We start from the raw sequence: 17,943 nt of genomic DNA on the forward strand, positions 1-17,943 counted from the left end.
TCCCCATTACTATATTCAGGATAAATGGTCATTTAGTTTGTACTTGTAAGCCTCATCAGAAAATCCACTACCTAATATGACAGTACTTTCTATTTTCAGGCAAATTTAATTATTATAATATTCTCCCATATAGTAAGACAAAATCTATGCCTTATATGTATGTATATGTATATTTACATACATATATATGCATATGTGTATTTATATGTATATGTATTTTTATGTATGTATTTATTTGTATATTTATATGTATATATTCCAGCTTCACAATGACTTCCTTAAAATGTGGCTCCCAGAACTGAACATAATAAGAGGTTTTCTGACCTGAATAGAATATATTAGGAATCTTACCTCCCTTCTGTTTCTCTCTCTTTTGTCCTCTTTCTCTGGATGTGTGTATATACATGCATGCTTTTCTTTCTGATGGATATTGTGCAATAAAGATTCTTTCCTAGAATTATGCTGCTATGAAGTGGAGATCTGGGTCCCTTTTGCCATATCGTCAGGCACTTCTAGAGGCGGGCCTCCTCCTCTCTATCTACCTCAACTTTTTTTTTTTCTTTGTAATTTTAAAAACATTATATAGTCTTCAATCTTGTAAAACTTCTAAAGCTTCAAACATTTCCTCCTCTGCCGTGGGTACTTTTCATGAATACTAGTTCTCTATCCTCTACTTATGAAGTTGGTTGTTTGTTCTATATCTAACCTAAGTGTAAAAATTTACATTTATCCCTTTTAGATTCTTAGCTCCAGTTTGTGGTTTTAGCTTATTAAGATTTAGATGAAATTATCTTTAATCTAGTATATTGGCAATCCCTCCCAGGTATGTCATTCATAAGAATAATAAATGGAATGAAGTTAAGAATAAAGCTTTGCAACTTACCATCAGAGATCTTCCATTCTGTTAAAGTCAATTGGTTACCAACATTTGTGAAAATAGTTCCTCAGTAAGTTACAAACCATCTGATTCTACTATTATTTTTATTTTAACTGCACAAAGATATTGCTGAAGATCACCAATTGTCTTAAATATATATATTATGTTAATATCATTCTCCTGATACAACTCTGTCCTTTCTGCACTAATAAGTAAATTACATAAATTAAAGTGAGTAAAAAGAAATAAAAAAGGCAAGCCTGATAGCACAGAGACAATTCCTTGTGGATAGAGTTTTTGAGTTAGCAAGACTCAACTTCAAATAATGATTCAAATACATTTTAATCCTTTAATTCTAGGTTTTTTGTTTGTTTGTACTCCTCTGGACCTCAGTTTCATCTGGAAAATGAGCAAATTGAACTCTAAAGTCCCTTCCAGTTCTAAGATTTTATGATCTCATAAGATGATCACTTCCTTTTTTAACTAATAAATCCTTCATTAGAATAGTTATTTTTATAGTGAACACTTTAAAGGTTATATTTTAAGGGATAATTTGGCTTCAAATCAGATAATGAAATTATGCATGCTCTAAAGACTATCTATTAATTGGCCAGTATCCCCTTATTACATAATATTATGACTAAACAGTAGCTCTTAAAAGTCATTCCCTGCATTTCCATAAATGTACCATGAAAAATGAGATGTTATATTATTACAGAAAAATTGAATTTTACAAATTAGTTATTTACTATACATTTAACCTACATGTGTAAATAATATATTCACAAAATAGAATTTGCTATATGTTTGTGCATATACACATGTGTATATAATTCTATATACATACACATACACACACATATATATGTATATATAAAATATATTTTAACATGTACAAATGACTTTTAACATACTTTTAAAAAAATGAGTTTCAAATTCTCTCTCTCTATCTCTGTCTCTCCCTCTCTCTCCCTCTGTCTCTCTGTCTCTGTCTCTCTCTCTCCGCCTCCCCCCCCCCCATTCTTTCATTGAGAAGGCAAGCAAGTTGATAGAGATTCTCCATATGTGGTCATGCAAAACGTTTCCATAATAGTCAAATTATGAAAGAGAACACAGACAAAAAAAAAATTAAGGAAGTTTAAAAAGTATGCTTTGATTTATGTTTGGACTCTTTATTCTTTCCCTGGAGATGGATAGCATTTTCATCGCACATAGTTCAGAATTGCCTTGGATCTTAATGTTGATGAGAACAGCTATTATTCACAGTTGATCATCACTGTAATATTGCTTTTACTGTGTACAATGTTCCAGTTCTGCTCACTTCACTTTACATCAGTTCATGCAAGTCTTTTCAGTTTGCTTGTTATTTTTATGAAAGCATTCTGCTCATTATTTCTAATAGCCCCAAAGTATTCCACCACAAGCATATAACATAGGTTGTTTAGATATTCCCCAATTCATGGACATTCCCTTAATATCCATTCTTTTTTGCCATCACAAAAAGAGTTGTTTTAAAAATTTTCTTTACATATAGATCCTTTTTTTAAAGTATCTTGGGTTGCATACCTAGTTGTGGTATCACTGGGGCATAGATTACAAATTGTTTCATAAGCCTTTGTACATAGTTCCAAATTAGTCTCTAGAATGGTTGAATTAGTTCACAACTCCACTCACAGTGCATTAGTGTCTCAATTTCCCCCCATCCCCTCCAACATTTATGATTTTCCTTTTCTGTCCTTCTAGCCAATGTGATAGGTATGGAATTGTACTTCAGAGTTGTTTTAATTTGCATATCTCTAATCAGTAGTGATTTAGACCATTTTACTATAGAAAGATTTGATTATTTTACCTGAAAACTTCCTGTCCATATCATTTGACATTTATATATGGGGGAATAGTACATTTCCTTTTTTTCAAATTTGACTCAGTTCTCCATATATTTGAGAAATGAATCATTTATCAGAGAAACTTGTAATTTTTTTTTTCACAGTTAGGATTACTGTGTATTTTTCTCCATTCTATAATTCCCTCTGTTTCTCCTATCCTCTCTTTCCTTTTACCCTGAGCATCCTCAAAAATACTTTACTTCTATCATCTTTCATAATTGCCCTTCCATTTTATCAGCACTCACCCTTGTCCTTTTCTTTTTCCCTTCCTCTCTTATTATCCTATGAGATGAGATCAATTTCTGTACCCAACTGAGTATGTATGTTATTACATCTTTAAGTCATTTCTGATGAAACTAAGGTTCAAGTACTCCCCCTAACTTCCACATCTTTCCCTCCAATATAAATGATTTCATCCCTTTCTTATGTGAGACAATTTACCTCATTCTAAACTCCCTTTCCCCTTCTTCCAATGCATTCTTCTTTCACACCCCCTTAATTTTATTTTTTAGATGTAATCCTATCACATTCAATTCATACTTCTGCCTTCTGTCTATCTATTCTTTCTAACTGCCCTAATAACGATAAAGATATAGGAGTTACAGGAATCATCTTCCCATGTAAGAATGTAAACAGTTCAACTTTATTGAATCTCTTTTGTTTTTTTTTTCCTGTTTACCTATGTATCCTTCTCTTGAGTTTTGTATTTGAATGTCAAATGTTTTATTCATCTCTGTTCTTTTCATCAGGAAACTTAAAAGTCCTCTATTTCATTTAAAATCTATTTTTCCCTGGAATGATTATAATACATTTTTCTGTATAGGTGATTTGGGAGTTTAATCCTAGCTCCTTTGCCCTCAGGAATATCATATTCCAAGTCCTCTGATCCTTTAATATAACAGCTGTCAAATCCAGTGTTATCCTGACTGTGGCTACATGTTATATTTTTCTGGCTACTTGTAATATTTTCTCCTTGAAGTGGGAGATTTTGAATTTGAGAGTTTTAATTTTAGGATCTCTTTCAGTAGGTAATTGGTGAATTTTTTCCATTTCTATTTTATCCTCTTTTTCTGGAATATCAGGGCAGTTTGCTTTCATAATTTCTTGAAAGATGATCTCTAGTCCAATAATTCTTAAATCTTTCTCCTCGTTCTGTTTGTCTAGTCAGTTGTTTTTCCAATGATATATTTCAAATTTTCTCTTTTTTTATTCTTTTGATTTTGTTTGATTGTTTCTTGGTATCTTATGGAGTCGTTCGTTCCCTGTCCAATTCTAAGTTTTAAGGAACAGTTTTCTTCAGTGAGCATTTGTACTTTTTTTCTTCTCTATTTGGTCAATTCTGTTTTGAAAGCAATACTTTTCTTCTGTGTATTTCTGACATCTTTTCCCATGTGACCAAGTCTGCTCTTTAAATTCTTCTCTTCAGTGAGTTTTGGTATATCATTTTTACATTCGGCCAGTTCTGTTTTTTAAGGCATATTTTTCTTCATTGGATTTTTGCATCTCTTTTACCATTTGGCCTATTCTGCTTTTTTAAGGTGTTATCTTCTTCACTATTATTTGTGCCTCTTTTTACCAACTTCTTGACTATTTTATTATTATTATTATCATTATTGCACCACTGTCATTCCTTTTCCCAGTTTTTACTCTCTCTCTTTCTTATTTGATTTTTAAAAATCTTTTCTGAGCTCTTCCAGGCATTCTTCTTGAGACCTGAGTCCAATTTGCGGTTTTCTTGGAGCCTTTGAATGTAGCATTTTTGAGTTTGTTGACTTTTTTTTGAGTTTGTGGTTTTGCTCTGCCAATGGTAGTTTTCTATGATCAGGTCCTTGTTGTTGCTGTCTGCTCATTTTCCACTCACTTTCACTCTTAATTTTATGTTAAGTGTAGTCTCTGCTTTTATGGTTGAGCAGTGCATTTTCCAAGCTTCGGGTTTATTTTTGGGGGCAACTTTTTTCAGAATAAGTTCTGGGTGTCTCTAAGTTTTCTGTTCTTCCTAGATGGTATGAGCTAAGAAGAGGTATGTTTATTACTCTCCCAGTCTGTGTTCTAGTCTATAAGTGACCACAAGCCCTAGAATTGTGACCGGGGTCCAAACTCCACTGCAGCCAAAAGCTTGCATGTGCTAGTGCTCTCCTTCACCCTGGACTTCACCCAGGACTGTGACCCAGGAATGTAACCCAGATCTGTGTGTGGGCAATGCACCCAATGCCAACAAAGGGACCCCTGTTATCTCTTTTTGACCAGTTGTCCAAATCCCTTACTATCTGTGAATTGAAAGCTCCTGAAGCCACTGATGCAGATTCAGCTGCTTCCAACGCCTGCTGTTAGTTTGCTGGTTAATGTTTACACTGCACTGGGCCCTAGTATGGCCACAAAGGATAGATCTTTCCTGCCAACCTTCTAAATTGTCTTGGGCTAAAAAATTGTTTCACTTCATCTTTTTGTGGATTCAACCACTCCAGAATTAATTAAGAAGCATTATTTAAAGTTGCTTAGAAGGAAATTTGGAAGAACTAAGGTGAGTCCCTGCATTTTCCCCCATCTTGGTTCCATCTCTCTTGGACTCATTTTCTTATTCTTTTTATCCCCTTTTATAAATTTAAGGGTTGGACTAGAAATATTTCTAAGTTTCCTTTTAGATATGAATCCTATATTGCATCCTTCCTGAGCTGTCTCACTTTTTAGGGTCTCAGAGTGATCACTTAGAATATGGATGACTTTCTAATATTCCCCAACATTTTAAACCAACCAAAACTTCAAGGTGAGACGTGCACTTTATCTCAAGGTTTTCATCTTTCTACTTGATGAACCAATTCTATCCAGATTCACTTTGTTGTTTCTTCTACCATCTGAGAGATTAAGAACAATCTACAAAGTATTCATAATCTCATCAAAAACTCTTCTTCAGTGGGATAAGTCCATCAGCTAATGTCAGGATAGTTCCAATCTCTGTCGTTATCACAGTTTGTCTCTAGTCACTTTTGTTATCATTATTAGTTTTTAAAAATTATGCAATGTACATTTGATCCATTTCTTCTATCAAATTTGAGTCTTTGCCGTATACATCCACATGGATGCTGCTATTTTTCTAGCCTTTATATTCATCCAATCTGTCCATCATACATTTATAAAGCACTTACTAAGTGTCAAGTACTGTTCAAAGCAATGAGGATTCAAAAAAAAAAAGGCAAAAGCATTTCCTCACCCTCAAGGAACTCATAGTCTATGAGGCAGATGACAATTCCCCACCCCCTCAAAAATGCATATACTAGATATGTTCAGTGTAAATGAAAGGAGATAACCGAAGGAAGGGGTCAAGGAGGGAAGAGGGAGCCTGTAAAAATCCATTTGCAGAAAGTTGAATTTGAACTAAGCATTAAAAAAAAAGAAAGAGAAGTTGTGGAGAAATAAAGAAGGATACCCTGGGAGACAGTGGAAAAGCACAAGTAAAGGAATGAAGAGTATCTTGTATATGGAAGAGCAGGGAAGCCAGGATTATTGCATTGAAGAGTATATTGCTGAGGATAAATCATATGAAGACTTGAAAGGTAGGAAGGTCCCAGACTGTGAAGGGCCTTAAAAGCCAATGTTCTCTAGTATACTCCACTTCCCAGCACACACACACACACACACACACACACACACACACACACACAGAGGCACTCCTGGACACACACACACTATGGCTTTACTATCTATATATTTAATATCTATCCTGATCTGCATCATAACTTCTCTCTCTTTCTGTGAAATCCATTTCTCTTGAATGAGGAATACCTGTTCTTTCTCTATTTTAATCATGATTCCTGTCCTACTTGGTGTTGGCAATACTTAAGATATAATTCTATATTAAAATCTTAATTTCAATTATAATAGTAATCTGTGTATTGGAATATTAGTACCTGAAACCTTGTGTGGTTTTTTTCCTTTTCCAACTATTTTTTTCTATGAATAATTATATTACTGGGTGCTACTGAGATTCTATGTACCTGACATAACAAAAGTATCTAGATATAATGCTTTATTTGGGCAGTTTTCTTTGCCTCACTACTCATATTACCATTCTCAATTTAAAGAAAAGCAAACTCCTTTGAAAAGCAAATTTCCAGGGAAAATAATCTTCCCAATCCTGGAAACATCTTCCATCCCTGACTCTAGAGTCCATCATTCTCTGTCTTAAACAATAATCTTGACTTGATTTGACAGTCCAGCAATACACATCGTGTTTTCTCAGTCTTCTATAGAAAGCTGCTCACTTTCCATATCTTCTTTTCTCTTACAAAATCTCAATTTTAAATGGAAGAAAGAATATAAATATATGACCTCTAGCTAAGGAGCTTTAGATTTCTTTTCAAGATGTCATATTCCATAGAGCAGGGGTCCTTAACTTTATTTTTTTTATGTATATTATGTATCTCTTTATCCAGTGGAGACTCTTTTTCCCTTCTTAGAATAGTGTTGTTATTGTTGTTCAATATCATAAAACATATGTGATCATAAAGGAAGCTAATTATATAGAAATGTAATTATTGAGAGGCATTGTTTTTAAAGTTGATAGATCTTAGGTTAAAAAACACTTCCCTTTAGTTTCTGATACCTCTAGAGAGTACGATTTTGGTAATAGAAATTATGAAGTCCTCAGCTTTTATGAATGAACATTACACTAACTCAGGGTGATCTGAAATATTGGGTTCTGGAAACTGGAAAACAGTGACATTGAACAGGAGTCAGATAAATGATTGAGGTTAAATCTAGTTTTGCTGAATAGAATAGCGATCCATTCAGATATAAGGCTGTCTTTAGATAATGTCCTCAACATTTTCCCCCAAGATACTCTGGTAGTTCTATTGTTTCATGTCCCTAAAATTTTCTAATGCCATATGAAAATCAAATATTTCCTCTGGATCATAATTTATTTGGGGAGGATGCATCTAGCCCTTTCTTTTGTCTCTGATAGTCATGAGAAAGACTGCTCTCAGTGTGGGGATGGGAGAATACGTTAATTGGTCCTCATGCTTCCAACAATACCATTTTTAATTTGTTTCTTTTTGCATTGTTCTATCACATGAAGTACTTGAATCTGATTGTTAGACTGTTGTCATTCTAAAAATATTTTATTTTGACTGATACCCAAGTATATTTGACCATTTTCAAGCCAAAATGAATGTTTAGCATTTGATCAGGTGTTTAGCATTTGATCAAGCCATTACCTATAGGTAGAGGTGATCCCCAAGGGCCAGCCCAAATTATTATTCTTTCTTGTGACCTCTACCAACTGTTTCAGGGTTCATTGGACATATGATGTAGAGAATATTTTTTTATAATTTTTCTTTTTATTTATACAGTCTTTCTCCTTAAACTATACTGTAAGTCTCTTGAATATAGGGGGAACTTTTTTGCCTCTTTTCATCTCTAAGCTTAGTAGATATTCAATGTATTTTTGCCAATGAAAATAATTTTGTACTGCAGTAACATAATCATTAATATAACAGCCTTGTGGTAAGTATTAGGCACTTACCAGCCCATATGTTTTGTTTGTTTGTTTCCTCCATTTTCTTTATCTTTTAGACTACGATTGGGGATTTACATGTTCATAAAACTTGATCTTCGTCAGGAGATCTTAAACTCTTGGTTAATTTAACTCTAGAAATGAATAACATTCACTCAAAAAAACCCAGGAAGAATTAGATATGAGATTGACTACACACTTTGAGACTGCTAAAACAAAAAAATACAACAAAAATGCCCCCAAAATGTAAAACTGGAAAGGACAACTGTTCTGTCTTATCTTTTCTTTGTGGCTAAAAAGAATGCATGTTTGCACATTCTAGAATTCTAGAATGCATATTCTTAGTATAAAGAAAAATTAAACAAAACATTTATGATCACATAATATCTATGCCTATAGCTAGTGTGCTCTTCTTACTAGATTGCCCTGAATAGTCTAAGGTTTTAACAAAAGAAAAATAAGACTCATCAAATAAAAAAAGCCATTATACTGTATAGCCTAGAATGTGGGCAGAGGTTCCCTGAGGAAATGAACTCAGGAAACTGCTGGAATCCAGCTGATGGTAAACCGAAAACTTCACCTGTCACAGATCACCACTGTATATCTTCATAAGCAGGAGTATTAATACTGCAACACAGATAAGAAATGTTAATCATTTTTTCTAAATCTTTGTAAAAAAACATAACATCTCTAATTTGCTAAGTAATATATATATATATATATATATATACATAAACATTTAACTTTATTTTGCTCTGTTTTTGCTACATATATTTTTCATTACTTTTTTTATGAGAAGAAACAAATGTGCCACTACAATATGAGGCAAAAGTCATGTTTAGGAATATTAATAGGACCAAATAGATAACTTCAAGAGAGAAGTATGAAAATAAGTATTTTATGCATAAAAGTGCAAAATTAGTAAAGATTTTACTGAGAATTATATAAGAGGTGATCCCCAGGTACGTGTGTGACTTTAGGGAAATATTCCATCAGCCTAGTTATGGAGCTCTTTTATTATTCACTTTGTTATGACTCTATTTGGGAGTGTTCTTGGCAAAGATACTGGATTTTTTTATTTCTTTCCCAAGCTCATTTTTATATATGAGAAAACTGAGGAAAATAGGGTTAAGTGACTTGCCCTGAGTCACAAAGCTGGTAAGTGTCTGAGGTCAGTGTAGATCTCAGTAAGATAAGTCTTCCTGAATCCAGGCCAGGCACTATATTCCCTGTACCACCTAGCTGCTCTTCTGGAGCATTAAAGGAACTCAATGAATGTCTAGTTCAATCCCTTCATTTTAAAGAGGATAAAACTGAGGCCTAGGAAGGTTGTGACTTGCCCAATATCACACAAATTGGTATTTTAGAGTTGGGATATGAACAAAAGTCCTCTGAACAGCTTCCCTTCACTCCTCAACCTCTTTCTACAGGTGAAATCCAGCTGAAATTAACAAGAGTTGCTGAATAAGCAGAATTCAGTAACTACACTCAGAAGGCAGAAGAATAGATTTAGCTACGAGTGTTTTCCTTTTCCTTTTTTTTTTTTTTCGAAAGGAGTGAGGGGGCAAGGCATCATATTCTAAGGCTAATTACCTTTTCATTCTCACTCCATAGATTTCATGCTCTCTTCCAGAATTTCAGGTGTGAATTGCTTTTACTTTTTACTTGTTACCAAAGTAAAAGATTCAAGGGCTCTCATCTCATTCATTTACTGTCTATTAAGCAAGGCTGTGCACATGTATAGAAGTGATTGCTTATAAATAAATTTATAGGATGGAGAGTTACTTTATTGGCATCCGCAAACCTACTTATAGGACTGTTTCTTCAAAATTTAGTCTAGATGGTTGGTATTCCATGCATATTCTATTGCATGCATAACTATTCTGTGCATATTTAAGGTACTATGCAAGTTGTCAGTATCTCAGAGATTCTTTGCTGTTACCATTTCCACCCCACCCAATTTGCACAAGTCATAGGATCATTGCATAATAGATTTAAGAGCTAGAGGAGGCAGATTTTGGTCATCTGATTTGACCCTCAGCTCCCAAATGTTATTGCTCTGCTAATAAGAGACATCTCTCACTGTTGCCTCTAACTCATAGTCTTCTGCATTTTCACAGTCAACTCTCACACATGACAGGGAAATTATAATAATAATAATTCACATTTATAAAGTACCCTAAGGATTACTAAACTCTTTCTTTAGACTATACGTGAGAGTTTGATAATATGAATATTATTTTCATTTTACAGCTAAAAAAGGTACAATTCATAGCAATTCAAACACATGTTCATGGGCACATAGATTTTAAATGTCGCAACAGATCTGTTGAAAAGTCATGGCACCAGACTATCTCTCACTACCTTAATGACCAATTTTAAAGAATTTGTGATTCTTGATATGGTTAATGTAATGGAAAAAACATATATAAAGCATGTATTCTGTGCAAAACACTAGACTAACTACATATGTAATGCTCTCTTGTGCTTTCCAGAGGTTTCTGCAATTTTTGAAGCTGGTACTTCTATTACCTATGTTTTTCAAGAGCCTTATCCAGTGACCAAGAATACAAGTCTTTCCTCCTCAGCCATTTATGTGGATACTATGCCATCATCTAAAGAGAATATTGCATTTAATTTTTTGACGGGCCGAACACCCAGCCTTCTGTTGTACATCGACTCTTACTCTCAGGACTACTTGGCTGTTCTTCTGTGCAAAAATGGTAAGTGTTACCAAAATGGGGTTGAATGGATACCAACATGGTTTTAAAATGACAGTAGGTTCCCTCTGGTTTTCTCATTCATCCTGATTTGGATTTAGATCCCTTGCTGATGCCCACTTTCAGACAAAATCAACTAGGAGGCATTAAGCTTTACAGTGCACAAATTGGTACTCAGTCCAACAACTACTGAAGGCTCAAGTGCCACCATCTTAATTTGATTCAACTGTAGAATAGTAATCTTGATTATTTATTCCATGCTAGAGCCCATTAAGTGTAAAGGAAAAAAATCACATCGATAACTTCAATCTTGTGAAGACTTTTGGCCACATATATCTTGTCTTTGTTATTGAAGTCTCTTCTCATGGGGCTTGTTTTGGTGAAAAGAAAAAGCTAATGTATACTTAAACTACATTTATAGACATGCGGTCCCCATCATTGGAAGTTATAAACACTTGCATACCGTCAATTGTTCTAGATGTTATTTGAAATATTATGTTTATTTCTGAGAGCCATATATTGGGAAAAACTTTGACAAAATAACATATCTATAAAAAGGTAACCCAAACTGAGATGAAGATAAGTATACTATTTCATCAGAGCAGTAAATTGTGCCCATTTACCCTTTCTGATAAGAAATTCATGGTATGTTTATCCCAATAAATGCTATCCCAAGCACTTTAGAAGATGAACAGAGAAATGTGATAAAGGATATAGAGAAAATGACATAGTGGGGTTTGCAAAAATCCATCTTCAAATGTTTGGAGAGCTTTTATGGAAGATAATCATTGGATTGTAAGATCTTAGATTAACAGATAGAAAGGACCTAAGTGACCACTGAGTTCAAATAATATACTTAAAGGGTAAAGAAACTAAACCTGGTATAGATTAAGTGACTTGGTCAGGATCCCACATGTAGTAAGTATCTGAAGCCTGATTTTAATATTGGTCTTCCTGCCTGAAGTCTCAAAGATTTATCGGTTGAACCATCTAGCTGCTGCAATGACTTTTTCTAAATTGTTACAGAAGATTGAATGATTCTACACTACAGAGACTGAGGTTATTGTTTTTTTCCCTTAAAACAACAAAGAATATTATAATAATTAGGGCTGCACAAAAATGGAATTATCTCAAATCAAGATCTTCATAGCAAGAACCTCTAAGCAGAAACTGACTGACCATATGGTAGACATGTTTTCAAAGCTGTATCTTTGCTGAAATTAGATATTAGACTAGATTAAGAGCCTTTCTAATTCTACAAATTGATTATTTTGTCATTATATCCACTTAAAAATGTTCTGGTATTCAGTTTTCCCTTTACATCCCCAGCACTTAGCATAGTGTCTGGCACATAGTAGGCACTTAATAAAGGGTGGTTGATTGGCTTCCTAAGTCTATATCAAAACCTCATATATATACTTGGGAATAATGGTTTAATGAATTAAGAATTTAAATTTGTATCTCAATGGAATTTATCTCAGGTTATTTGATTCTCATTTCTAAGCTAATGCCTTTCAAAGTTGTTAAAAAAGTTTCTGCGCATCATTCTGTTTAAGTGTGTTAAAGTGTTTTGATATGCCTTGAGGAAAATTATTTGAAAATTCTAGTATTCAGTGTCAAGTAATGACTAGAAAATCAGGAGTGGTTAGAGTGACTGAAGTCTTATAGGGTGGGGAGACACAAGTTCTTCCTCTTGAGGTTTTTAATGACAGAGATAAATGTTCATTTTTTGTTGAGTTAAATAATTATAGTTCAACCTATATGTAGGTAAAGGGACAGGAAGAAGTGTGAGATGATTTCCAGCCCTCAGATTTTGTGTACCTATTTCAGTGTAGACTCTCCCCCCTTCAAGAGCCTGTATAGCAAATGCTAACCAATCTGGAATGTTTTTTTTTAAGGATATGTTTTGATTTTCCACCACTTTTATTTCTAAATATGTGTGCCCCTACTTCATTACCCATGAAATCATCCCTTGTAATGGGGTAAAAAGAAACCCAATCAGCAAAACCAACACATTAAACAAATCTGACTATATATAGTCTCCCAACTGTGCAAAGAAAGAAGACAATTTTCTTATCCTATTAGAATAAGTTTTTTTAAAACTTATTTTTTAAAATTAGTCATTTTATTTCCTCTTTCTAAAAAAATTTGTTTCTGTGATCTTACATTGTTGTGGTTGTTGTGTTCCTTATTTAGCTGGGTCTACCTACTTCATTCGGTAGTAATCCATATAACTTTGCTTCTTTTTACAATCTTCATATTTTTAATTCCTTGTGGTGCAGTAGAATTGTATTATATGAAGGTACCATAGCCTGTTTTGCTATTATCTACTCTTTAGATATCTTTGCTCTACTAAAAGCACTGTTTTAAGTATTTTCGCATATATAGGACTTTTCCTTCTATTTTTGTGCTCTATGAGGTATATACCTAACAATGGAATGGAATCTCTTAAGCTGTTTTTCATAATGATCAGAACAATTTGTAGGTTCAATATGTTGTAATCTAAATGTGTCTAGAAAATAGTAACTAAATATGATGAGAAGATATATAAAATACATCACATAAAGAATGATTAAAAGGAGTATAATGATGTATACTCACCTCCACTTCTTTTTTTCATTCAAAAACTCTTTAATGGGCACTTACTAAAGGTCAGACACTGTGCTAGGCATGTAAGTATAGAAACAAGACAGTCTTTGCACAGAAATTAATAAGCATTTTTTAAGGGCCCACTGTGTGCTAGGCACTGTGCTAAAAAAGGAAGAATACAGTTCCTGCTCCCAAGGATCTCAGACTCTAATGAAGAAGAAAACATGATAATAACTAGTTTTAAATAAATTGTTTACAATAGAAATTGGAAATGATCAACAAAATGAAAGAAGTAGAAGATGAGATTTAACGGATTCCATAAGATTGTCTTTGTAACAGTGAGCACCCCAGAATATTCAGGGGGATCTTCTATCACAGGTTCTTAGATCTGCATTAATAAAAGAAAAGGCAACTTTTGAAGGGTTATCAATCACTTTAATCAAGCACAGGTATCAGAGAAAATCAAAGTCAAAATTTCAGAGTAAAAAAAAAATCAACACTGCTTTCAAACTGCCTGACCACTAACATACATACATCTTCACCAGAGAGAGAAGCAGCCGCATTGGGGTTTTAAGAAAAACCTGGCGGGAAGGGGCTGCTTAGCGGCTTCCTAGAGTCTCATCTGGCTCACAAACCTTCTTCCAAAAAGTAAGCTGCAAAGTAAAACTTCAGCCTCAGAGTATTTATATACTTCTTAGAGCCAGAGGGCCTCAACAAGAAAAACAAAAAGCACTTGGCATGATGCTGCTCTTACAAAACAACTCCCCTAATCCAGCATTCTGCAATGGGCAGCTCCATCAGGGGGTGGGAAAGATCCTCCCCAATCACATTATTCAAACAGAGGCACTTTTAGTAAAAAAAAAAAAAGCAAAAGATTCTAATTTGATGGCCATTACAATCTTCCAATTTTGAGAGCAGAGCTTCCAGCTCCAAAACATCTCTACTGCCTCTAGGCAACTAGATGGCACAGTGGATGACAGAGCACTGGACCTAGAGTCAGGGATATCTGAGTTCAAATTCAGTTTCAGAAACTTGTTGACTGCGTGACCCTGGGCAAGGCACTTAACCTCTGTTGGCCTCAGTTGCCTCAACTGTAAAATAGTACCCACTTCATAGCAATGTCTTGTGGAATAAATAAGAAAATATCTATGAAGTGTTGGGCCCTATTCCCTTCATGTATCCTTTGTTTGTTCCCTTCTCTGTGCTTTAAAACACAAACAACTTCATGTTAATACACAAAATTCCAATAAGTAGAAATTATCTCTTTTATAATGCAAACAGTTTTATCTGTTTTTTTTCAATTCCTTGAGATGAATTAAGTTAAGCGAAGAAATGTTTTGATGAGGCAGGGTAGAAAGGGGAAATTAGTATTGGATTACAACGTATTTAGGTAAATAATAACAGTAGTAGCAGTGGTAGTAGTAGTCGTAGTAATAGTAGTAATACATTGAAATAACACTCTGTGGCTTACAAAGCTCTTTCTTCACCATAAACCTATGGGGTGGTACAAGTATTATCATTCTCATTGTGCATAAAAGGAAACTGAGGCTCAAATTGGTGAAATTATTTGACCAATGTCACATAGCTGTTAAAACTCGCATCCAGGACCTTAGCTCTGGGCTTCTGACTCTCAAACCAAACTGGCTGAGGTGATACGCTGAGACTTTGGTGGTGTGGGTGACTTTTTTAGCCTGGTGAGTGGGATAGAGGGAGTGATAAGAGGTGAGAGGAGGAGGGAAATGTGAAAAGCGCATTAAAGACAAACTTCACTTGATAGTCTTAACCTGAGTCATCCCTGTTGTCCTCAAAGTCCCTAGGTACGTGTGAGTACCAGTAAAATGTTTTATTGACTTCATGTGATTTTTGTTTCTATATACTTTACATAATCTATGAAAAGATTTTTGCTGAAATCAGTTTCATTTTCTTCTCTTTCATCATCTGTCTCTCTTGTTCTCTTGATGGTAAAGATAAGAGTGGAAATTAGTCCATATGTTCCAAGAGCTACTTAACAATATAGCATCTTAGCATAGAAGCAGGACCAGAATTTTAGTTTGCTTCACTATAGAGATTACTCAGACGTCACCTTGCACAGTCCTCCCTCATGCAAAACAAAGTCAAGTACAAGTCATGGCATCATCTCTCTGGCCTTCTTCGAAAATGAAGGACGAAAACAAACTCAGACATTATCTAACCTCTCTCTTTACTTCAGCCTTTTATTTGTATCAATAGTATTAACACATGCATTTACAAGACACCCTGTCTACCTTTGCAATCATGAGTACATTGGTGAAAATAATGATGAAAGGAGACATTTTCCATTTTTAGCACACCTGGCACTAAGGATATAGAGATAAGGAGAAATCCAGCATTGGAGTGTCTTCAAATCCACTGCTCAACAGCTGTTTACCAATGCTGGGTCTGACCTAAAAATACCTCAAGCTGCAACTCTTCAAAATTTAATATCTCTCCTCTCCTACTCTGAAACTAACAGGTGCCCCAGCTATGCAAAGAAACTGTATTCCTTATAAACAGTGGAGACACACTAGTCAGGAAACGCCTTAGTTCTCCAGAATAACAATTCCAATCACCTCGGCCTGAATAATGTAAGTGTTTTCAGAGAAACGTTTTCTGAAATTCGAGATATTTTTTAAAGCTAGAAATTCAATATGCTATTATTGAATACTTATTGTGTGTCAGGCATTATGCTACATAGCAGAAAGACAAAGACATGAAACAACATTGGCCCTACTCTCAAGATCACATTCTTTTAAAAAAATACATTTCCTGATAGCTTTTGTTTTTCTATTTCATAATTTATTGCCTGAACCATAGTCCCTGACTGCTCTATCCCACTTCATTCCTGTAACACACACTTACTTCACTTCAACCTCTTAAGATCCTTTAGTCCTTTGTCACCACATGTCATGCAAATGTCACCATGCCATTTCCTTTGATCAGTCCTTTTCTGATTCCCCCACTTCTTAAAGCTTTGCCAATCATTATGGTGTGTGTGTGTGTGTGTGTGTGTGTGTGTATTTATATAAATTTATATAGAACTATGTAGAATTGAGGCAGAGAGCTGTTATTTAACATCCAGGATGACACAGCTTGTAAGTGTTTGAGGCTAGATTTGAATTCATGTCTTCTTGACTCCAGGTCTAGTGTTTTATCTGCCTGTTCAAAATTAAGTAAATTTGGGATGGAGGTGCATATAGATCTATATAAAATTATATAGCACAAACCTTTTAGCGAAAACCAAATGACATAATAATTGTAAGTCATTTCTGATTAAGTGATGCCTTGAAGTTATGATTCATGAGCTTTTATTTTAAAATGGCTTCAAAGATCTCAGATAAAAGATGGCAAATAAATACAAAAAGATACTAATATAACATATTATATACATATATAAAATTATTATACATAAAATAAAATATATTAAAATATAAAATAAATTTAAAAGTTTTTTTCATATAATGAGCAACATGAATAAAAAATAAGGGAGAGTGGATTTTCTGATTAGAGCCTAATGGACTAGGAACACAGCTGAAGTATCTATAAAAATCATTTTTCTCTGATCTGAGAGTATTTTCATCCCCCTTTAAAGGTTCACTTGACTTGCAGGCACTTACATCTCGAGATGTGGAACACATGTATTAGAGAACCAAAACTCTGGTTTCAATGTTCTCTGTGCAGCGTTTTTTGTTTTTGTTTTTGATTTTTTGCTTAGGCAAGTGACCAAGAAACACTGTAAAATCATTATTCCTTTCTTTTTCAGCATGCTAGGTTTATAGTTGTCACCAACAGCAACCTAACCCCTTGAAGTTCAGAGATGGAGACTGGGTAATCTCATTCATTACCCTACACAAACGTTGAGATGAATTCTGGTAGTGCCTGTTTGATTGAAAGGGCAAAGTGAGAGTAAATTTGTAGAAATCAAATAGCACAAAGAACTTTCTATGTTAAATTATCTGTTCACCTAAGAAATCCTTTTTTATTGTCAGAATACTCTGGAGGTAAGCTCTTTAACTCAAAGAATATCTTCATAATTTTGTACGTGTGGGTACTCATTCCACTGATGAAAACCTTAAACCTAAGGAATATTATGAGAATCAAGTAAGATAATATTTATAAAGCACTTTGTAATCTTTAAAGTATTATGAAATACTATAATCATTATTTCATTTATTTATTCATCTGTTTATTTATTTGCTTATTTAAGAAGGACATTTGGCAGAGTTTGGGCTTCACTTAACCTTTGGGCAAAAGAAAAAATTTGATTCATATACATAATGAGGCATCAGAGTAAGAAATTAATGAATGACTTTTTAATAATAGTGTGAATAAAATCATTCATTC

The 17,943-nt window shown here is 34.2% G+C and overlaps 1 protein-coding gene across 1 annotated transcript in view; it reads left to right on the top strand.

Moving 5' to 3' along the window:
- Positions 1-17,943, top strand: part of CNTNAP5 (contactin associated protein family member 5) — a 951,365-nt gene that overhangs the window by 798,289 nt on the left and 135,133 nt on the right. Inside the window, exon 19 of the mRNA XM_072613412.1 lies at positions 10,771-10,998. Within this exon, the coding sequence (XP_072469513.1) occupies positions 10,771-10,998 (228 nt within the window). The remainder of the gene's footprint in view (positions 1-10,770; positions 10,999-17,943) is intronic.

Source organism: Notamacropus eugenii, chromosome 5 (genome assembly GCF_028372415.1).
Source record: "Notamacropus eugenii isolate mMacEug1 chromosome 5, mMacEug1.pri_v2, whole genome shotgun sequence".
In the NCBI taxonomy this organism is placed as follows: domain Eukaryota; kingdom Metazoa; phylum Chordata; class Mammalia; order Diprotodontia; family Macropodidae; genus Notamacropus; species Notamacropus eugenii.